This window comes from Solea senegalensis, unplaced genomic scaffold, assembly GCF_019176455.1.
Source record: "Solea senegalensis isolate Sse05_10M unplaced genomic scaffold, IFAPA_SoseM_1 scf7180000013730, whole genome shotgun sequence".
Lineage (NCBI taxonomy): Eukaryota > Metazoa > Chordata > Actinopteri > Pleuronectiformes > Soleidae > Solea > Solea senegalensis.
The window spans coordinates 148,713-169,398 of NW_025320879.1; the positions used below are offsets into that span (position 1 = coordinate 148,713).

The following is a 20,686-nucleotide window of genomic DNA, read 5'->3' on the forward strand; positions in this document are numbered from 1 at the left end:
CATGTGGTGCTTCATTTTTGACCATTCTTTTTCAATTTCAGCTTTTTAACCAACTAACCAAAAATAACGTCACACTAAATTACAGAGTCTTGTTCTCTGTGATGGAAATGACCCTCTTCCACTGTGCCGCCTACAAGTCAAGTCAGAGGTGAGTGTCATTAAAAAACAGGAAGTTGAGAGTTTCTGGAGCTTCAGTGTCATTTACTGAAAAACAACTTCCTGTCAGATAGTCTTTTTACCAGCCTCTGTTCTTGATTGCCAGTGCTCTTTATCTACTGCTCAAGCCACTTCCACACAGCTTGTACAGTGAAAACACATGCATGTGTGTCTGTGTATAATCCTATGAAAAATATGGAAGGTAAAATGGCAGCGTATTCAGAATCAGCTTTATTTTTCTTAAATATCAATATCAATAAAGTGAACGAAAACACAGAAATGCACAGGCAGTCAGCAGCCATTCGATATAAAAACATTAATTATATGAAATCAAAAATAGAATGTATCTTTTATTTAAAACATTGCAAATGAGGTCAGAATAAATACTGTACATATTTGCAGAGTAGTGTACTGATGGATGGTGGTGTTGGATCTCAGTATTGTGAACCATTTACCAGATGGCAGTGGCACAAACTGTGTGTTTCTGGGTGTGTGATGTCGCTGAGAATGCTTCTGGCTCTCTTCCTCAGTCTGTTGGCATATATGATGTCAAGGTGAGGAGGAGCTTATCCTGATGATCCGCTGTGCCTCCCTTCACCACCCTGTGCAGGTCCTTGCACTGAGCAGCTGTGCAACTGCCATACCACACTGTAATGCCACTGGATAAGAAGCACTCAATGGCAGACCTGCTGAGCAACAGTTTCTTTGACAGTTTCGTTGACCCTTTTTGACCAGGCATGAGCTGTTGGCAGTCGGTGTCAGCTTATCTGAAACATAGACTCTGAGGACCGTGATGGTCTACGTGTTCCACTGCTTCTCCGTGTATGCGGATGGGGAAGTGCTCAGTCACGTTTGCCCCCCAGAAGTCAATGATCATTTCTTTGGTCTTTGAGTTGAGGACCAGGTTGCAGTCAGATGTTTGACCTCTTGCTGGTATGCGTAAGAGTGTAAAACCCTTCCAGGCAAATTGTGTTTGTGATGTTGGGTTATATAAATAAAACTGACTTGACTTGACCACAGTGGTGTCATCTGGAAATTGTATTATGGAGGTGGAGATGTGGATGGGTGTACAGTCATGTATGAATAATGTGAAAAGGACTGGGCTTAGCACACAGCCCTGTGGGGGTGAAGTGTGTAAGTGTGATTGCCTTTTCTTACTTGTTGTGGTCTGTCTGTGAAAAAGCTTGATATCCAGGTGTAACTATGAGCAGTGTAAAAAAAAAAACTTAAGGCCATATTTTGAAGTGGGCTCAGTTCTATTGGAGATTGTTCTTACCATGGACTTCAAGTGTTTTCTCAGTGTGTGAACTGCTGGATTTTTTTTTCTTTTTCTCTATAATGTTGTAACACATTGCTACTGGATCTTGAAATGAATATATGTACAGATAGTATGTCAATCATTGTTCAAATGTACCTGAAGCAGAGCAATATTGGTGCACATGCACAACAAATGGAAATAAATCAAGAGTCATGACAGTGGTTTGAATTTTAAACAAGAGCTGAAACAATTTAACGATGAATCGATTATTAATTGATTACTAAATTAATCGACAACTATTTTGATAACCGATTAATCGGTTTAAAGCTTTTTCATGATTAAAACATGATTTCCGATTGTTTAAGCTTCTTAAATGTGAGTAATGCCTTTATTTCTTTGCTCCGGATAAAAAAAAAAAAAAGTTAATCATTTTGGTTTATGGACAAAACAAGACATATGAGAACATCATCATTTCCAGGTTTGACAAACACCGATCAAAATTTTTTGACCAAACGATTAATCGAGAAAATAATCAACAGATGAATTGATTATGAAAATAATCGTTAGTTGCAACCCTAGTTTAAACTGATCTTAATGATAGAAGACTGCTGCTTCCTCATACACACCATTCCTTACTGCATACTGCCCTCTAGGAGAACTTAACTGACATGAATTTACTGTCCAATACTGAAAACAACTGAGCCTTCCTTCCCAGGTCACTGTGAATTTATTAAATTGATGATTAATTGGTCCTTCAATTAAGAGCACATGCCATTATGTGTTTGTATATGCCTTAACAGCATAAGGTGTAACTACTGTCATAGAAAGGACTCACGTGCAGTGTAAATTTCAAAAATACACAATGCAATTTTACCAGTCAAAAATATATTTTTGCTACGTCACGTGAGTCACTTACATGTTGAACAACTATCAATGAATGTAGCACTGTAGGCGAACGTATGACGTTCTCTCTTTGCCAGGGGTCAACTTTGACCTCAGCACAAACCAGGAAATAAAACCCCAACGATTCAAAACAGTCAAGATGGTTCACGCCTCGCCTTTCGAAACTACAACTTCGGTAAAAATAAAAAGTCCGCTAAAGTTGTGTAGGCGGGTCAGTTTACAGATAAAAAAATACCGTTGCTAATTTGACGTGATAATACAATAACTGACATGCATTTATCTGAATGGTTCAAAAACTGTCCCTCACGGTCAATTATGCTTCAAATGGCAGCTAGAAGCAACGCGGAAGTACATACACAGGAGCGCTCTTGCTACGTCGCATTCCTCTGTGCGCGTCCTGGTGCCATTATGTCACGTGCTCCTCGCTCACTCTCCCTCACTCGCTCCGTGCAGAATTCACAATCTGAGATTATGGCACCGTGAGCAGACACATGGCGGCCCACAGCCGTGAACCGAACACACAATTCACCAAAAACCCGACGATGGCCTAGACAAAGCTGCCTTCATTCATTTTCTTTGACATCCCTCAAACTCCTGCAATATCCACGGCTGTCACCCAGTGTCACGCGAGCACCGCAGCCTCCACCGGTTTATTTTCACTCAGCTGTTTCGCGCAATTAGAGTCAACTTTTGAAGTTTCCGTTCTTTCCGTAGTGACGCTAAACATGGGTGTTCACGGCTTCCAAGAGTTTATTGAAAAGCACTGTCCCAGCGCTGTGGTACCGGTTGAGCTCCAGAAGCTGGCCCGGGGAAGTATGGTGGGAGGTGGCCGGCAGAGACCGCCTCAGAGCCCGCTGAGACTCCTGGTGGACGCGGAGAACTGCCTCCACCGGCTCTACGGAGGCTTCTACACCGACTGGGTGAGCGGGGGCCAGTGGAACCACATGCTGGGCTACCTGGCTGCCCTCTCCAAGGCCTGCTTCAACGGTAACATTGAACTGCTGGTGTGCTTCAATGGCGCCCTGGAGAAAGGCCGCCTTCACGAGTGGGTCAAGCGGCAGGTGAACGAGAGACAGACCGCGCAGCAGATCATAAGCCACGTCCAGAACAAGGGCACCCCTCCACCTAAAGTCTGGTTCCTTCCTCCCGTGTGCATGGCTCACTGCATCCGGCTGGCGCTCCTCAGGTTCCGCGTCAGGGTGAGTGAAAACTCGGCCTGGTGATGCCTGCTCAGCAGAGACTCCGTGGTTAGCCTGTTAGCCTGGCCACCATGTCACCAGTTCACCACTGCCAACTTCATCCACACCACAATCTTGATGGGTGTATGTGTGTGTGTTGGCAGTGGGGTCAGTGGGGTCAGGGGGTTCAGGGGATTTTGGGTCAGTCTTGAGTTTTGTGATCTTACCTCAGGGCATCAGTATATGTGATCAGCACTGTAATATGGTTCGATCATGTAATTAAAGGCCTGACGTTTTATTGACCTGTAGTCGAGGCTTTTGCAGATCTTTACAAATAAAATATCTATTTTTTACTCTCCCATCGAATAAAATTCACCTGTAGCCCAAAAACCTATTTGATCCTTAAAATGAAGGCAACGTAGCATAAACGTGTCATATATAGTTGAACAATAATTGGCAGTTTATTGCTTTTTTCCGTATTATAATAAATTATAATAATTCTTATGAAGTGGGGGAAAGCACTGTCATGTGTCTTTGAAATAAAAGTATGCACGCCCTTCCATTATCCGTCGTAAAGTAACACACCTTCACATACATTAAACAGTATTTGGAGTTTAATGTAGTTTGTGTGTGTGGATCCAAGGATGATCTGAAAAAGCCTCTAGGATGAAAGGTGAACTGTCTTGATTTTGTATTTGAAAAACTAATCCTAATTCCAATGCTCAGTGATTACAAAATTTTTTTTAAAAACTTTTTGTCTGTAGTTAAAGGAGATGCTTTGTTTTGGTGTTGGATTAGATACTCATCTTGTGAAGTGGTTTAGCGTCAGACAGGTGCCAGATCCACAAATGGATACGAGCTGATCCACATTAGCTGCAGTTAGTCTTTCAATTTCACCTTAAGTCGGTTGCATCTATTAGGTCACAATGGGCTGTTTACCTGTCATGTCATTCTGTATATTAGTGACTCTAATGAGGTACATGCAGTGTGGTGAATGTAAATGACATGTAATGTGTATGGATTTTAAATTTGATTTTAAGATGTATAATGTCACACTGGTGCATCTATAGTGGAGCTGCAACTAACCATTGTTTTTCCATTATCACCAGTATCAGTTTTTTGATTGACTGATTTGTTGGTGAGACTGTAAAATGTCATCAAATTATGTTTCCCAAAATCTCGAATTGACATCATCAGTTGTCTTTTATTGTCCTCAAACTAAAGATATTTTAATGTAAATGTCCAAATAATAGCAATTACATATGTATTCAAAATCGTTCAGCCCTACATTGGATACAGTTTTAGAAATATGTTGTCTATTTGTGTCTCTGTCTTTAAATGACCATGTCAGCTGTGCAGAGCTGATAGTCCAATCCTCGTTCACAACACTGCACGAGTTCAAAGGTCATTGGGGAGGCGGGGCAAGGAGTTGTCAATCATTGCTCATCGGGTTGCCGAAGTGCTTCTGCTATTTCTTGACAAAATTTTTTGTTTTTTTAACTTTGTTGTGGTAGTCCCTTGAGGTGACATCAAAGAGGCAGGGGTACTGTTTCCAAAGTTCAACAAAAACGTTTTTTCACGATTTCACCCCAGCAGCAGCGTGCGGATGTTATGCCACATCACAACACTCCATTATTCCATCGGTCAAAGCCCAGTAGTGTGTCTCGTCCAAATCGCTTGAAAATCAGCCTGAATTAGTGTAGTCTAATCTCAGAACTATGATTTAGATTTATTGTTGGAGCCCTGAGACTGAGAGACCCGTGTCACTATGCAAAAACGTCTAGATCAATGATAGCTGTCAGAATAAAGAGCTGTTTAACACTATTTTACACTAAATCATTATCCTTCAGTAGCAGTATTTTTACCAAAGGATTAGGACAGCAGCTTTATCACTCTTAAGAGCAGCATCTTGAAACTCACTCTCACAACCCACTGTAGCTGTCCTTCAGGTTAATTTTGATGATTTGGTTTTGATTTATTCTGAAGCCAAATTTCTCATTTTCTTCCCAGGTTATCCAGAGCATTGAGGACCACCACCTGGAAGTAATAGCCCTATGCAGAGAGAACGGTTTCCATGGCCTCCTGGCCCAGGACTCTGACTATGCTCTGTGCAGTGTCCCTCACTACTTCAGTGCCCATGCCCTCAAACTGAGCCGCAATGGGAAAAGCCTCACCACCAGCCAGTACCTGATGCATGAAGTGGCACGGCAGCTTGATCTCAAACCGAGTCACTTCGCCATACTCGCGTCACTTTTAGGTTTGTGTGGTTCTACTGCGCATAGATTAGGGATGACAGCTCAGTTCATGAGATCAGTTAAACACAGCTGTACTTGAATTATTATTTTTTTAAATATTTTTTCTTTACAGGAAACCACATACTGCCTGATGAAGACTTGGCTGCCTTTCACTGGAGCTTGCTTGGTCCAGAGCATCCATTAGCATCTTTGAAGGTCTGTGTGGTCCATTTTCCATAAAATGACTGGCCTGTTTATCCACTGTAGTGATAATAGTATAACAGGGAGTTCGAACCTTGTTAATAAATGACTGAAGGTGTGGGAAAGTGGTTCAGCACATACTGTGCTTCAGTGTCCTTTTGAGAGCTGAGTGCCATTGTTCCTGTAGTGCAGATGAGCACTTTAGGCTCCTGTGTGAAGTCATTTCTCAATAAATCACCACAGTCACTCACTCATACACAAGATGCTACTGAGTTGGATGGCAGGAAATGTAGAATTTAGGGTTTTTATGTGTCCTAAAGGAGATATAGGCTGCTTTGGATTTGCATTGCACTGTTGGTGTTTCCTTATTTTCATTAGATTTAAAAATGTTCATATTCTGCAGAGACAAACTGAAACATCAGGTCACTGTAGTTTTCATCAAACTAGAATGAGAAGACGAGAACACTGCTTTTATTTGGTAGAAGGGCAGTGTGTATAACAGTATGTTTATTAACGTGTCTTAAATCCATCCTTACAAGCGACATATCTAAAACACAAATCTCTTGTTTTTAATTCTGGGGAAATGTGTGTGTTCTTTTAATAGTTAGTTTTAACTATTAAGACCTAGTTTAAGATTCAATCCAAAATGGACTGGTTATAATTTGTTACTGTTAAAACTGTTCCTGTCATTCACAGTCCATGTTCTCAGAGTTCAGGATATGCTGTACTCCACTTCCCATGTCGTAATTACGAGTTCCACTTGAACGCAGCAATCGATACGAGTCATTTGGTCATGGCGGAAAGTGCTGTAGTTCAAAGTGTTCAGCTGAAATTGATGCCTACAAAATGTTACATGTCTGTGTTCCTGTTGACTTGTGTATGAGTGATCACAGTCGTGTTGGGTTTAGTCTCTCACGTGAAACTGGCGTGTGCTGGACTCACTGCTTCTGATTTACCAGAAATGTAAATTGGCTAAAAGGCTGTGAGCTCAAACACCAGCACAATCTCTGTGTTTGGCAGTTTGGCTGAAGTTGAATGGGTAACGCAGCTTTATTGGACTGATGGCTCTTGTGAATGGTTGAGTTAAACAGTTGCATGACAGCAGTGTCAGTCTTGGAACACACTGTGCAAATGTTCAGCTGTAAATGACGAGCTGCAATTAAGCACAAAGCCATCTGCTTCAAATGTTTCACGTGTTGCACACTAACATAACATTTGCATAAGGTGTGCGTGTGCACACACTGGCATGCAAACACTCTCCGCATCATGCCATCTGTTTAGTCTTTTCTTTGCTCTCGTTTATAAGGAAAAAAATATTACTGTGTGAATTAGGACGTTTCTGAAAATGAGCATGCCGTGTTAAGACTGAAAGAGTCACACTGCACCGATATCAGTGGTGTGCTGTCAGGGCAAGAAAGACTAGCAGTTCTAAAAAAAAAAGCACCAGTTGAATGAGATGTTGATCCCAGGACAGAATTTTGTCTCCCAGTGATCTGATGTTGCATGCTTGTATTCATGTTTAACTTACTGCCCACTAGTGGTGGCAGTAGGTTATTTTCTTTCAGCTGTTGCCTCTAAATGTTCTGTCATTTTTGTGGGTGTTTTGTCAAAGTCAAACACAGTGTTGAGCAGCATGTTGTGGAGTTTTTGTGTGTACACGATCAAACCTGGGATCTGGATCGTACAGAAACACCAGGGAACACCAGAGTCTGTTAACTCAAACCTGATTGGCTGACCTGTTGTGGCGTTAATGTGTGACTGTTCCTCAGGTGCGTGCCCATCAGCTCGTGCTTCCACCCTGTGATGTTGTAATTAAAGCTGCGGCCGACTACGTCCGCAATATCCCAGACATCACTGACCTGGAGGCTGTCGCTAAGGACATCTTCAAACATTCACAGGTAGGGGAATGACTTAAAACAATCTTTTTCTCCCCCGAGACATGTTTACTGTTTGATGAACATAAACCGCTAAAAGTGGCAGTTTTACCTCACAAAGTGTTAGGAGTTATGTTTATCAGTGTTTACTGCAACACATGGTTTTGAAAATGTGTTTAATTTGAATCATGTTTATTTGAAGGCCCACATTTGTGCTGTGTCATGTTTTGAGAGGCTCTATATTTATTTTGGCCCAGCTTTTTTTCTTTTCTTCTCTTAAAGTAGCCGAGTTCTTTTTCTTCTTCTTCTCTTAAAGTAGCTTAGTGAATACTGAGCAGGCAACGCTAAAAAAAAAAAGACCACTCTCCCATTCAATTTAGATAAATGTCGAACTGACTGACATGATGGAAATATGACTCATGGGTTTATCTAAAGAAATGTGTCATTCCATGTTGTTTTAAGGAGGAGGGGAAATATTGTAATCGATATCGATAATCGCAATATTTGTGATGGAACAGAATTACAGAATTGCTTTTGAATAAAATGCATGTTCTTACCTATAATGACAAATAGACTAATGACCTTTGCTTTGAAAAGTAAACGCTTACAAAAGCTGACTGTAACAAAGTTTTAATGAAATAAAGTCAAACTTGATGATAATTATTATTATTTGATGATAATAATAAATGTTATATATTTTTTTATTACTGTACTTGTGAGGGAGCCGTCTTGTAAACTCATGTAAAGTGGAATTGTTTTAAATGAAGATCAAGAAATTCTGCTCCAAAAAAAACCTTTCAAATCCTTTGATCGTTGGTAGAATTAGAAAGCACATTTTCTCACATTCATTCACACGTTTCAAAGCAGTGCTGTGACATTTCTAACTGCTGCCAAGCTTTTTTTTCTCAAATTCACAGTAAAACATAACCCTGTGCCTGTCACAGCAAACATGTAGACCTGGGCGGTACAAAGCACCGAGCAGCAGAACCTAATTAGAACAAACCTGGAAATGAGCTGTTAGGAGAAGATGACTGTTAGATTTGTTGTTTTATTTATTATATATTATTATAATTATTTCTCAAAAAACAGCTCCTACAGGTTAGGTGTACAGGTGTCAAGTATGCAGTGTGACCTACCTTACACTTTTTTTTGTGATCAAGTTTTTATTGAGTTTGGGTTCGGGTTAGTTTAAGGTAAAAAAATAAAAAATACAATAAGACAACACACACACTCGCACACACCCACCCTGTCCCACCCCTGCTGTCTTTCAACTTTCAGTCACATCATTCCCATCACAGACATAAAAACAACAAATGTTTTTAAATATGTTCTCTGTGCTTTAGTTTAGCCCAGGAGCCAAACCTCAGCTGGAGGCGTCATAATAATGATAAATGCAACAATCAATCACATCATCTGTAATGAAAATATAAAAGCATTTTACATGCTTCATGCAGCGTTGTCTTCTAGTTTAATAATTTTAAATTGGCAACCACAAATCTTTCTTTAGTCACTCTGTGGGAAGTAATCAGAGAAGTCACGTTAAAAAAGAATAATATGGCCTGGAGACGGTGTTTAGTTGATGAATTATTCACATTTCCTCTTGTCATTAGATTTTAACAACCATGTATAAAAAAACTGAAGCAGCTTTTTGTTTTCCCTGTCAATAATTAACATTACATAACTCAAGGAGGTAATAAAAGTTAATACTATGACAACTGGGCTAAAAGTTTTTCCTGTGTTGACAAATAATAAACCTGCTTGTAATTTTTTTTTCTCTCAGTCGTGCAATGACAACAAAATTATGCGATTCAAGAAGGCAGTGGAATACTACTCGATGGCCAGCAAACCCCTTCACCGCCCTCCACAGTTAGGTGGGTGTCTGTCTGTCCATCTACATGTCTGTTTGACTCTCTGTCTGGTGTCTTGGTTGTCTGCTGTGGAGGACGGTTCAGCTTGTGCCTTCCATTTCTACAGCAAAGTAACATGACATCACTGTCTTATTTTTTCTGATTGGCAAAGAGGGCATTCTGAGGCCAAGCTGCACTCAGTAATTACTTTAGATGGTCTGATGCACTTCTAGGCTGTATATTTGCAACAGAATTTAAGGGTTTGAACATTCCCTCTGAATTTCAGATAAAATGTGGCACCACTTCTGCACATAAAACAACACTTAAAACGTGTTGACAACTAACTAATACTTGATGAAAACTCGAAAGGGTGTGTATTTAGGTGTTTCGTGGGAGAAGTGAGATTGAATCAAGTTGTCACAAGAGACGCATCCAGAAAGCATGTTAATGGTTGAGCTGATTACATTAAGTTCAGCCTCCCTTTAGTCTGTGTGCTGATGCTCTGCGTCTCTGTTTTACAGTCAAACCAAAACACACGGGAGTGCCTGCTGCTGTGCCATCAACAAAATCGCTCAACATTCCACAGGCACTGATGCCTGTAAGACCAGGGGTAAGGCTGTCAGGACCCTGAGTGCAACAGTAAAAGTACTACGGCAGGCTACGAGACACGACATCTTCATGTTTTCCTGTCTTGTCTTCAGGTCCAGCACTTGTACCCAGAGCCTCTGGCAGAGAGCAGCCACACTCTGGACGCAGTGGACAAAGGGCTTCCAGAGCCAAACAGCTTCAGCAACATTCCTCATGAAGGGAAGCACACACCGCTGTATGAGAGGTCCTCTCCCATCAGCCCGGGCCAGACTGGGAGCCCCAACAACACAGAGGCTGCTTTCTTCAACACCTCCTCCACCTCCTCCTCCTCTGAGAATGATGAGAGCTCAGGCTCAACTGCCAAGTGAGTTCAGCATAGACCAGTTCTCTCTCTGCTACTGATTGTTTTCTCACTGTCTGACACCACCAGTCTGTCTGGTGCCTTCTCCCACAGTCTGCCTAGGCTAGGATTTGATGATAAAACAATTACAAGATTCTGATTGGTCTGTATGCATAAATTCATAGTGACTCAAGATAAAATTGCATTTTTTTCCCCTTTTTAGATACCTTCTGGTATCACATGTTATTGTCTTGCAAATGAAAATATCTGTGAGTGTTAACATATGCAAACGTGCGCCCCATTCACTCAACAAACCGGTGTTTAAGTTGGACACAGACCTCTCAAAGATATTCCTCATACTGTTAAAATGAAGACATTTTGTGGGTGCAGCATGTTTCTGTTAATTGTTTTTATTTTACGTATTTCAGTCATGTGAGTGACCGTAAGGGAGGATGGGAGAAAAATGGACTCTCTCCTCACTCTGAAGATAGAGACCAAACAAAGGTGAGCTATCCATGAGAACACCACACATCAGACCCTGATCAGTATTCTCACTGGATAACTTAATTGAAACTCATGTCTCGACTGTCTACAGACTGACCTCTGTGTGACCCCTGCTGTGAACCTGGGGATGCAGACTGGGGATCTCCACAGCCTGAATGCACATATCCCCTCTCTGCTCTCCATGCCAATCAGGAACCACATGGACATAACCATCCCACCTCTCCCTGCCGTGGCCCCCGAGGTCCTGCGGGTGGCTGAGCACAGACACAAGAAGGGCCTTATGTACCCGTACATCTACCACGTTCTCACCAAGGTTAGCATGTCTGGGTGGTAGAGACTGATTCTGATGTCTGGTTGAAGCTGCTTGCACCTTTGTTTTCTTACACTTTGCTCATGAAGCTGAAACAAAAGAAAATGTAGACTTAGGAGACCACAGGAATTCTCGTGTTGGGTTTATGTGTCATGTGGTGCTGGTGTTACAAGCTGTCGACCAGTCAATTCTAGTGATTGTTTCACATTTTTATCAAGCCCTTTTATTTAAGATAATAATTCATAGAAGATAACATTTTACAGAAATGGCAGTGAAATAGTCAGAGACATTAGAGTATGCACAACTTTGGTGATAAAAATGTGGGTCTCTTATTAAAAAAGTTTAGAGAAAACGATTTTCAGCTTGCTGCCTCATTGGAAAGTCCTTTTAAGCGTAACCCAAACAGCTGATCTGTCCCATCATACCGCAACATTGGCATTTATGTGCATAGGAATACATTGTGAAAATAAAGTGCCAATGGAAAGGGCTGTCTTACAGCAGTGAAAACCACTAAAAATGTTCCAAATAGAGCTGACAGTTAGTTTTACGGGGCTACAACACATTTTCTCTGCTGCCACTGTTCACAGTAAATCAATGCATAGATCACTTTCCCATTCTCTTGTCCCCCTTTTCAAACTGACAGTATATTAATCCGAACACGGTCCACTGAGTGTGACACAGTGACTATGCATGAGTACCTCATCCACCCTTACCTTAAGAAACCTAAAGCATTCCTTTAAGGTAACAGTGTTGTCTTTGCAGGGAGAGATTAAACTGTCGGTCACCATTGAAGATGAAGCCAACAAAGACCTGCCTACAGCAGTGCAGCTGTTTCGGCCTGTCCGTCAATATGTTTACGGAGTTCTCTTCAGCCTGGCGGAGTCCAGGAAAAAGGCTGAGAGACTCGCCATGAGGAACAACTGCCTTCCTGAATGTGAGTTCTGACCGTAGCATCAGAGAGCATTCTGACCTCATCTTATATTCGGTTGTAGATTTCCAACTACCATCTGTCAATGTGATGCTTAAACACTTTTTATTAAAGTCCTCTTTGTGTCCTTACAGCCATCAATAAATAAAGTTGTTTTGAAGATGTAGTGTGTAACCTTTAAATGGAAACTAATTCCTAATTTCTAAGTGTCAAATGAGTTCATACAATGCTGATGAACATACAAAAACTTACAAAAACAAAAATGTAGCCTGCTATTTTTGGCAGAGCAGAGGTAGAGCAGATTGAATCTGACCATAAAGTTTGCAGTTTAATCCCAGACTCCTCTGGTCTGTGTGCTGATGTGTCCTTGGGCACCACTCCTATGAGCCTACATTGCTCCTGGTGGCTGTGGTAGCATAGGTGAATTATGTTCATTCATTCATTCATAGCTGCCATAAGGCAAATGGCAGGTCGGCATGTGAATTATGTGTGATAGAAAATAATGCTGAATATTAAAACTAGTGTAAAGGCAAACCATTTACAAATTATTGAGCCTTTCTTTCTCTTGGAGACCATAGCTTCAGTTGTAAATGGATGATACCTCATTGTGAGGTAATGCTGTATCTACTTTTAAATCCATAACTTTGTAAATATTGAACTGCACATCTTTTTTCCCCTCACATAGATACACATGTCTTGGTCAAAGAGTGGGGTGCCTCCAAGGGCAAGTCTCCCCATACTCCTGAGCTGGTGGAAGCTCTGCCCTTCAGAGAGTGGACCTGTCCTAATGTGAAGAAGCTATGGTTGGGAAAGGCCGTGGAGGATAAGAACCGCAGGATGAGGGCGTTCCTGGCCTGCTTGCGCTCTGACACTCCAGCTATGCTAAACCCTGCCAACATCCCCACACCCCTCTTGGTGCTCTGTTGTGTGCTGAGGTGAGCAGACGTCTGTGCTGAACCACCTGTGGTTCTACACACATACAGAATGGAGATTTCACTGTGTAAGAGAAAAGAGAGCCCAGTGTGAAGTACAGTGAAAGGGAGAGGAGATTTGTTGAGACTCTGATCCATTCCTGGTATTTGTAACACTGTTAACCCTCTGTGTTTTGCTTCAGGTTTATGTTACAATGGCCAGGAGTAAGAATTTTGCGTCGTTACGAACTTGACGCTTTCCTAGCTCAAGCACTTTCTCCTAAACTTTATGAGCCTGACCAGCTGCAGGAACTGAAGGTGATTTTGTAGTGTTCATAAGAGGAGTATTCGAGAAATACACACACGTCATGAATGGCCAAATGTCTATCACTCACGTGCTTATGTGCGCAACCAGCTGCTCTGACAATGGCAGACTGATGAGTGAATTAGCTGGCTTCTTCTGTTAGACTTCATGCTGTCTTTGTTTCTCTTGGTACTCCTCATGTTTTGCAGACAAAGCAACATGCTTGTGTGGAACCCTGTTTTGTTGCAAGCATGTCGCTGTGAAGCTAGAGCTTTGCAATCAGAAATGCATTTGTAGAGCTTCTGAGATGTTCCCGTGTTGTTTGTGGATGGTTTATGAACTCCTTGTCTGTTTTCATTTGGCCTTTTTTCCTGTAAACCATCCACACACCAGCTTCAGTATGCTTCAGTCTTGTCTGTGTGTAGCTCTGTCAGAACATGTAGATTGTGTCTGCTGGCTTTTTGTGTTTGTTGGATAGGTTGTTTACTGCTGTATTTTTGGCAGCTGGGAGTGAATGGGCTGCTTATGCTTGCTCTGTGCTTTGTTTCGCACTTAATTACTCTGACTGCTGTGGGTGTAAGAGCAACATGCTCTTTTTTCCCTTTTAATTTGAACTTAATATACAAGTCTGGGGTTTTTTTTCTCTCCCACAGATAGACAACCTGGACCCTCGAGGAGTCCAGCTGGCTGCTCTGTTCATGAGTGGAGTGGATATGGCTCTGTTTGCCAACGACGCATGCGGGCAGCCCATTCCCTGGGAGCACTGCTGTCCGTGGATGTATTTTGATGGCAAACTGCTTCAGAGTAAACTCATCAGAGCCAACAGGGAGAAGGCTCTGCTCATTGACCTCTGTGATGGTCAGGTAGTTTGATCCACACCACCCACAAGTAAAAAAAAAAAACTTTATTAAAAACCACACTGATTCACACTAGTTTGTATAACATGTTATTCAACAATTTCTAAAAGCAGCAGCAGCAGCAATGGGAGAGTAAGCTTTTCCATCACAGCCACTTCCTAGCTGTGCTTTAATTAAGATTTCTGACCATTACCACCTGTTCCTGCAGTCCTGCACCTGTCCTGACTTAACAAAAAACATTGCAATAGGCAAAAACAATAATTTGTTCATGGAGGATACCACAAATGCCAAATAACTCAAGTCTGCTCCTTTCCATTACCATCAGTCACAGTAGGGTAATGGTTCTACTGTGACACTCTGATGAGTTTTCCTGCTTAAATCTTCTTGATGTCACCTGATGGACACTCTGCTCTATTGTCTGCCTGCTTACACCAGCAGCAACCTCAATACCCCCCAATCCTTCAAGTTTTATGTCCTGTCCCAATTCAGTCCTCTTCATCCCATCTCCTCTTCCATGTCTTTTTCTATAGCTGCGTATTCACCGAGCAGTGCCAGTAGAGTTCAGATTCCCTTGTTACGTTTGAAACCATAAACCCAGATGTGGTTTGCATTGCCACCGCTGGGTGTGGCCATAGCTGCGTCATCATATTAGCACACAACACAAACCACCTTGAGTCCTCTCGCTCTCCAGTCATGCAAAAAAAATTTAAATACCCATTCCATTTCGGTTACCCAGAAAATATGATTCCCTGTTGACCAATAAACAGATTACACCCTTCAGGTGCCACACCACTGCATGGTTACCCCAACAGAAGGATGCCAATAATTGTGGATATATTGTGATGACTGTAACTGAGCTGGAAAAGTAGTTTGAGCTCATGTACCACTCTGTTGAATAACACTGCGATATTGATTTGAAACAGTCGGGCTGCAGATAACTGCACTGACTTAACTGGGAAGAGTTTTTTTTTTTATGATTTCAATCAATATGAGAAAAGTTCATTACAATAAAACCTCACCAAAGCAAATAAGCAGACTATTCAGGTAGGGCAGAATAATGTGTTGTAATTAAAGTTTTACTATGTGTATATATGAAGAATTCCTGCCCTTGAGTACACAGAACAAGTTGTGTAACCAGCCTCACAAGCAAACTGCAAAACTTCAGTGATGGCAGCATGAGGCAGCATGAGCTCCCCACAATTTTAGCTCCACTGCTGTCCTGCAGCAGAGATGCAAGGATGTCACAGCTGACCTGCAACCAAGGTGTTGTTTTTTCGTAGAATCGCTCTTCTGGTACTGCAGCCAAATAATGTTTCATCATAGGTCAATCTGTTAGTTACTTTTTTAGATTAACTGAAGAGAAAGGGTCCAAAAATGTCTTCAGAACGATGACATCCTCAAAAGTGTCTTGTTTTGTCCAAAAACCAAACCTACTCCGTTTACTGTCCGAGGAGCAAAAAACCCAGAACATATTCCCATTAGCAAACTGAAAACTAAAATTCGATCATACCAACAAATTGATTTCTAAAACAGTTGGTGATTAGTTAGCCAATTAATAATTGAGTAACAGTTCCCGTAGGGCTTTCATCTTATCCACTGCAATGTTCAACCCGTGATTTAAAAACAGTGAAGTCATAGCTGAGTCTGAAACAGGGCCTGAAGCCAAGAATATAAAAGTATAACCACAGTAATGTAATCAGTGGTCTCCATGGAGCTTTCTTTTGTGTTGCATTGTGTTTCATGTTTACGCCACAGCTTTTCCAATACATTGTTCATGATTTTTTTTATGGTCACATTCACTCAACATAGAAAAACCACAAAACTTCCAAAAAATCTTCAGATAATTGGAAAAGGAGGCAATCACCTTTTTAGCAAGTTTACCCACATCAAAAAAAAAAAAAGTAGTTTTGGTGTAAAAGAGGCAGTAGAAGCATTAACAGAGTTGATGGTGTTATTTGCAGGGGTCATCAACACTTTTTTTCCCCCCCTATCATCTTCAGACTGAAGTGGTTGCGAAGGTGGAGAGGATGCGTCAGAGTATCCTGGAAGGTCTCAGCTTCACTCGTCCTCCTCACCCTCCCCCATTCCCCCCGCCACCACCTGCAAACCTTCATGGGATGCCTCTCTACGCCCCCAGCACTCCCTTCTTCCCCCCACCACCTATGATGACTCCTCAGGGCAAAGGTAGGGGGTTACCTGGTGAGTACAACCACAAAATGTCACGTCAGACGTCAGTCATTCCTTTAGATTTTAAATTTAGGTTCCACTTTAAACCAATTCCTCTTAAAATCACAGATTTTGAATTTGTGTGTAATTCAGCTGAACCCTGGTCAGAGATGAATGCAAAGACTAACCAACTGTTCTTCTCTTCTAATGAGGACTTGAAGGAATCTCATCTCAGGGTGGAAAGCTGGAGATCGCTGGCACTGTGGTGGGTCATTGGGCAGGAAGTCGACGAAGCAGAGGAAGAGGAGGCTTCCCTATCCAGGTGGTGTCTGTGGGTGGAGCAAATAGAGGGTGAGAAAGGAAAAAAGACGAGACGCCTTGTGTATGTATTATTACCTGTGTCTGTATTATTTACATGTCGTTCATGTCTGTTGTCTCCAGTCGTGTGCGAGGAGTGATTTCCACTCCTGTTATAAGGACATTTGGTCGAGGAGGCAGATTCTACACTCGGGCCTTCCAGGGTCAGGGAGCATACCTGGTACGTCACTGATGAAGTATTGTTCCCACTTTAGTGAGTGTTAATTACCACATTCCACATTCTAACTCTACAGAATCAGAATCAGTCTGAAGAAGAGCCTGTGTATGTAAATATCTCTGTCTGATGCTTTAGTGATGAATATCCTGCAAAAAGGTTCCCTATATAACTATAACGGATGGAATATATGAAGCTATTTACCACGAGAGCATCCAATTGTTAAAGTTGGTTGTTCATCCACTTCTTATTAACATACATTTTTGGGCCTTTTTTACGGATTGTTATTTGCAGTGGAGGTAGTACGAGTTTAGTTGTGTGGCTTCAACAGAGTCTAGCCGCTATTCTGTTTAGGTCCAGTTGAACATGCTCATGCAATACTAATTCTGTATTGACATGACTTTTACATGTTCAGTTTTAATTACTAATGCCATGTAAACATACAGGCTGTGATCTGACATGTCTTTAAACTCAGGCTGGGTAACAACTTGGGCTTGGACTTAATTAACAGAAGTTAATCTGTGACTATTTGCATGTACAATGAGGAAGTGAAATTCGATCACAAGTGGCCACGGGAGACACGGTCACATTTAAATGCCAGGTGTGAGCAGAGTGTGATCATTTTGGAAAATTTTACCATATAGCTCCACTGAAGTATCAGTGGAAGTACCAATTACTATACTGTAGGTCAAAGAAAAAATACCTCAAAATCTGAAACAACTTCCCCTTTTTGACCCTTTCTTCAATTACAGTCCAACAACAAAGAACTCAACCATTGTATGAGAACTAAAGAGCCTCCCAGCATGACTCTTTAAACCTTCTTCAACTTTTCATTAAATCAAAAGCATTTTCGTGTATTCCCTGGACTTTCAGCCCACATGTGTATCTTGCACGATCCCTCACAGTCACTGCTGCAGCGTAACCCTGTCTTGTTTTAATAACATTCCTTTTTTTGTCTGACCTCTGTACCAGAGTAAACCTGCTCATAAGGCGCCTCATATGTCCAAACATGATGAGGTGAGGGAGAAAAAGTGTCCAGATCCAGAGAAGAAAGTGTCCTCCCCCCCACCTTGTGACAGCTCTGCGACAGAGAACGGTGTAGACAAGGAGCTGGACAAGCTGAACTGCGATAAAGAGGAGTGCAGGGCTCTCATCCGACCTGAAAGTGCCTTTAGCAGTGACTCCAAGATGTGCAATACTAATGCTCACTTAAATGCACTAAACGTAGATGGCGGCTGCCATAGAGATGAAGGTTTGGAGGCGGCCGTCATAAAAAGACAAGTGTAAGCCTATTTTTCTAGAGAGGGTGTAGGATGAAAGATGGAGCAGTGTTTGGGAAATTTGGAAAAGCCTAGAGTCACTGTATTGTTTTGTCCTCTCATCGAACGGAGATGAAAGTAAATGCACTACATGATACAGTACTAGGGTTAAGGGGGCCGCTCAGATGAAGCATCATTTGCGCCTGAAAAAATCATAATTTTAAATTTCAAGTGTGCTCACATCACAATGAGCATGTTTTTCTGGTCACAAACAGGATACACAACTTTCTCAAATGCAGCAAATTCAGTCTTTATTCTTTTCTGCACACACGTCAAGCTTAGATATTTCCTGTGCTGGGATTCTATTTGTCTTTCTTTGTTTTATTCACTCCATATTTAACTCCATTAGCAACTTTATTGTTGCCTCAGTGTGCAAGTTTCGGTTACTTGGTGAGGATAGAAGCACAACCCTGACACCTGGAATAGAAACTAGTCTACACATTCAGATGCTACATGTGAACGGCCCTGGTTTCTACAGGTTACTGAAATGAATGAAATGTCTCCTTTTCATTAGGATATAAGAGCTTTAAGAAGCATTAATTTTTTTTTTTTTTATATATATATATTTTACTTGTTGTAGGTTAATACCCGTCCAGTACTTGGCACAGATTACTGGTCACAGTACAGTTATCAGTTTTGTGTCGTCATTAAAAACCTGAACGTGTAAACTAAAAATGCAACATGTCCACATGATTTGATTACTTTGGGTTCGGTTCATGCTCAAAGCAGTTTCCGTCACTCAGCTGTAATGCTTAAAGATATGAGACGAGAGAGATCTCGTCGTGTCCCGAACGGTTTCCTCACACAAGGAGCTTCAGCGTCACTGCTTCAACAAACAAAAAACTCTTCTGCATGGTTCAGTTAAAAGGTGTGTAGATGTTATGCATGTTGTCCTTCTCCCTCCATCATTACAGGGACTCTGCCCATTTGCAACTCAAAGAAATGGCTAATATCAGTGATATTAACAGTTAGTTAACTGATTTTGTTTTCTCTGTTGCGTTTAATTAAAAAAAGACAAAAAAACGACGTTATCTAGCTTATTTTAAATGGTGTATTCAAACTGTCTTGCTCTCTGTTGCTGTTTTCTGCATTAGTCAAATATCTAAAGGGAAAAAAGCGCACATAATTAAAAACTTTGATCAAAATCAGCCCTTTTGTAGCTCAAAGTCACATGATCGATCCTGTGAGTAAGAATTTAGCCATCAGCCAGTCATTTACCTAAGTATTTTTCTTCTCACTACTCAATCATCGTTTAACAAGTCCATCTTTCATTAGTGATCAGAGAAACTGTGTACTGTTCCCCCGTCCCTCCCCTGCAAGAGCTAAATAGGTTACCTTCTATGTAAGCTGATCACTTTCTTCCTTACTCATAGACCGTAACCGAATGAACTACTGTGGGGTTTGACTGAATGTTGATGGAATGTGGATTGATGTACTTGAAGGCACCTTAGGTAAAATGCTTAATAAAACTATATTCTTTTAGTAGAAGCTGTTTGTTGTTATTTTTAACTTTTTGTTCTGTAACTGTGTAGACGTTAATATTTCTCATTTGATTGACTCGTGTTTAAATTGAGACAAAAGAACAACACTTAATGATTAAAATGCATTCGTTTTGCTTTGTTTAATCTGCAATATCTTAACTTTTTTCTTCAATTTATTTTTCAGGAAGTTGTGGAGAAAACAACCATTTGTCAGATTGATGACATGTTCTTAAACTGAACTGTAAACATGTGAAAATAATTATGTTTGACATTAATGATAACATACTAAGGTAATGTGAGTCATATAATTGTGCTCATGAGTGTGCAAAACACCACTAATCAGCAGCTCCGTCTCCATGACAACTGATTATAGGAGACAACTATATTACAGTCTTAGTTCACATTGTGTGGTAATATTAGTCATACAGAATCTATGATCAACCTTGTATATGAGTATAAGGAGAAACCATACCAACCAACCAACCAAAAACAGTTTGGCTTTTAATCTGATGATAATGGAATTTACCTACATATAAATCATGATAATACAGTATTAATTTAAATTAAAAACTAAAGGGGTTGACTTTGACCTGAAACATTCAATTATACACCCCCTCATATCTCAGTCTAATATTTCTGGGGCAGTCTTTCGTTAAACTTGTTTCTATGATCTTAACCTTCAACAAATGAATTAATTATTTAAATCTACGTATTAAAAACTGTAGTGCTTACTTGAGACTAAACATGTTTGGGATTATTTATTTATTTACCGAATCAACACCAAACTTACATTTC

At 41.0% G+C, this 20,686-nt stretch overlaps 1 protein-coding gene across 5 annotated transcripts; it reads left to right on the top strand.

Annotated features, from left to right (window-relative positions):
- The first annotated feature begins 2,698 nt into the window (after positions 1-2,698).
- On the top strand, positions 2,699-19,898 carry LOC122760546 (constitutive coactivator of PPAR-gamma-like protein 1). Of its 5 annotated transcripts, none has more exons than XM_044015644.1 (17): positions 2,705-3,516; positions 5,506-5,752; positions 5,863-5,945; positions 7,700-7,828; positions 9,585-9,675; positions 10,173-10,261; positions 10,353-10,603; positions 11,008-11,083; positions 11,175-11,396; positions 12,156-12,327; positions 13,007-13,256; positions 13,436-13,550; positions 14,190-14,399; positions 16,394-16,616; positions 16,772-16,910; positions 17,001-17,097; positions 18,064-19,898. In XM_044015644.1, the coding sequence occupies exons 1-17, from the start codon at positions 3,043-3,045 to the stop codon at positions 18,376-18,378; spliced, it is 3,183 nt and encodes a 1,060-aa protein (XP_043871579.1). In that variant the 5' UTR covers positions 2,705-3,042; the 3' UTR covers positions 18,379-19,898. The 5 variants fall into 5 exon arrangements, with proteins under 5 accessions (XP_043871578.1, XP_043871579.1, XP_043871576.1 ...); XM_044015641.1 differs by having other exon boundaries at positions 16,394-16,577; XM_044015640.1 differs by having other exon boundaries at positions 9,585-9,666; positions 10,170-10,261; positions 16,394-16,592.
- Positions 19,899-20,686: the final 788 nt, after the last annotated feature.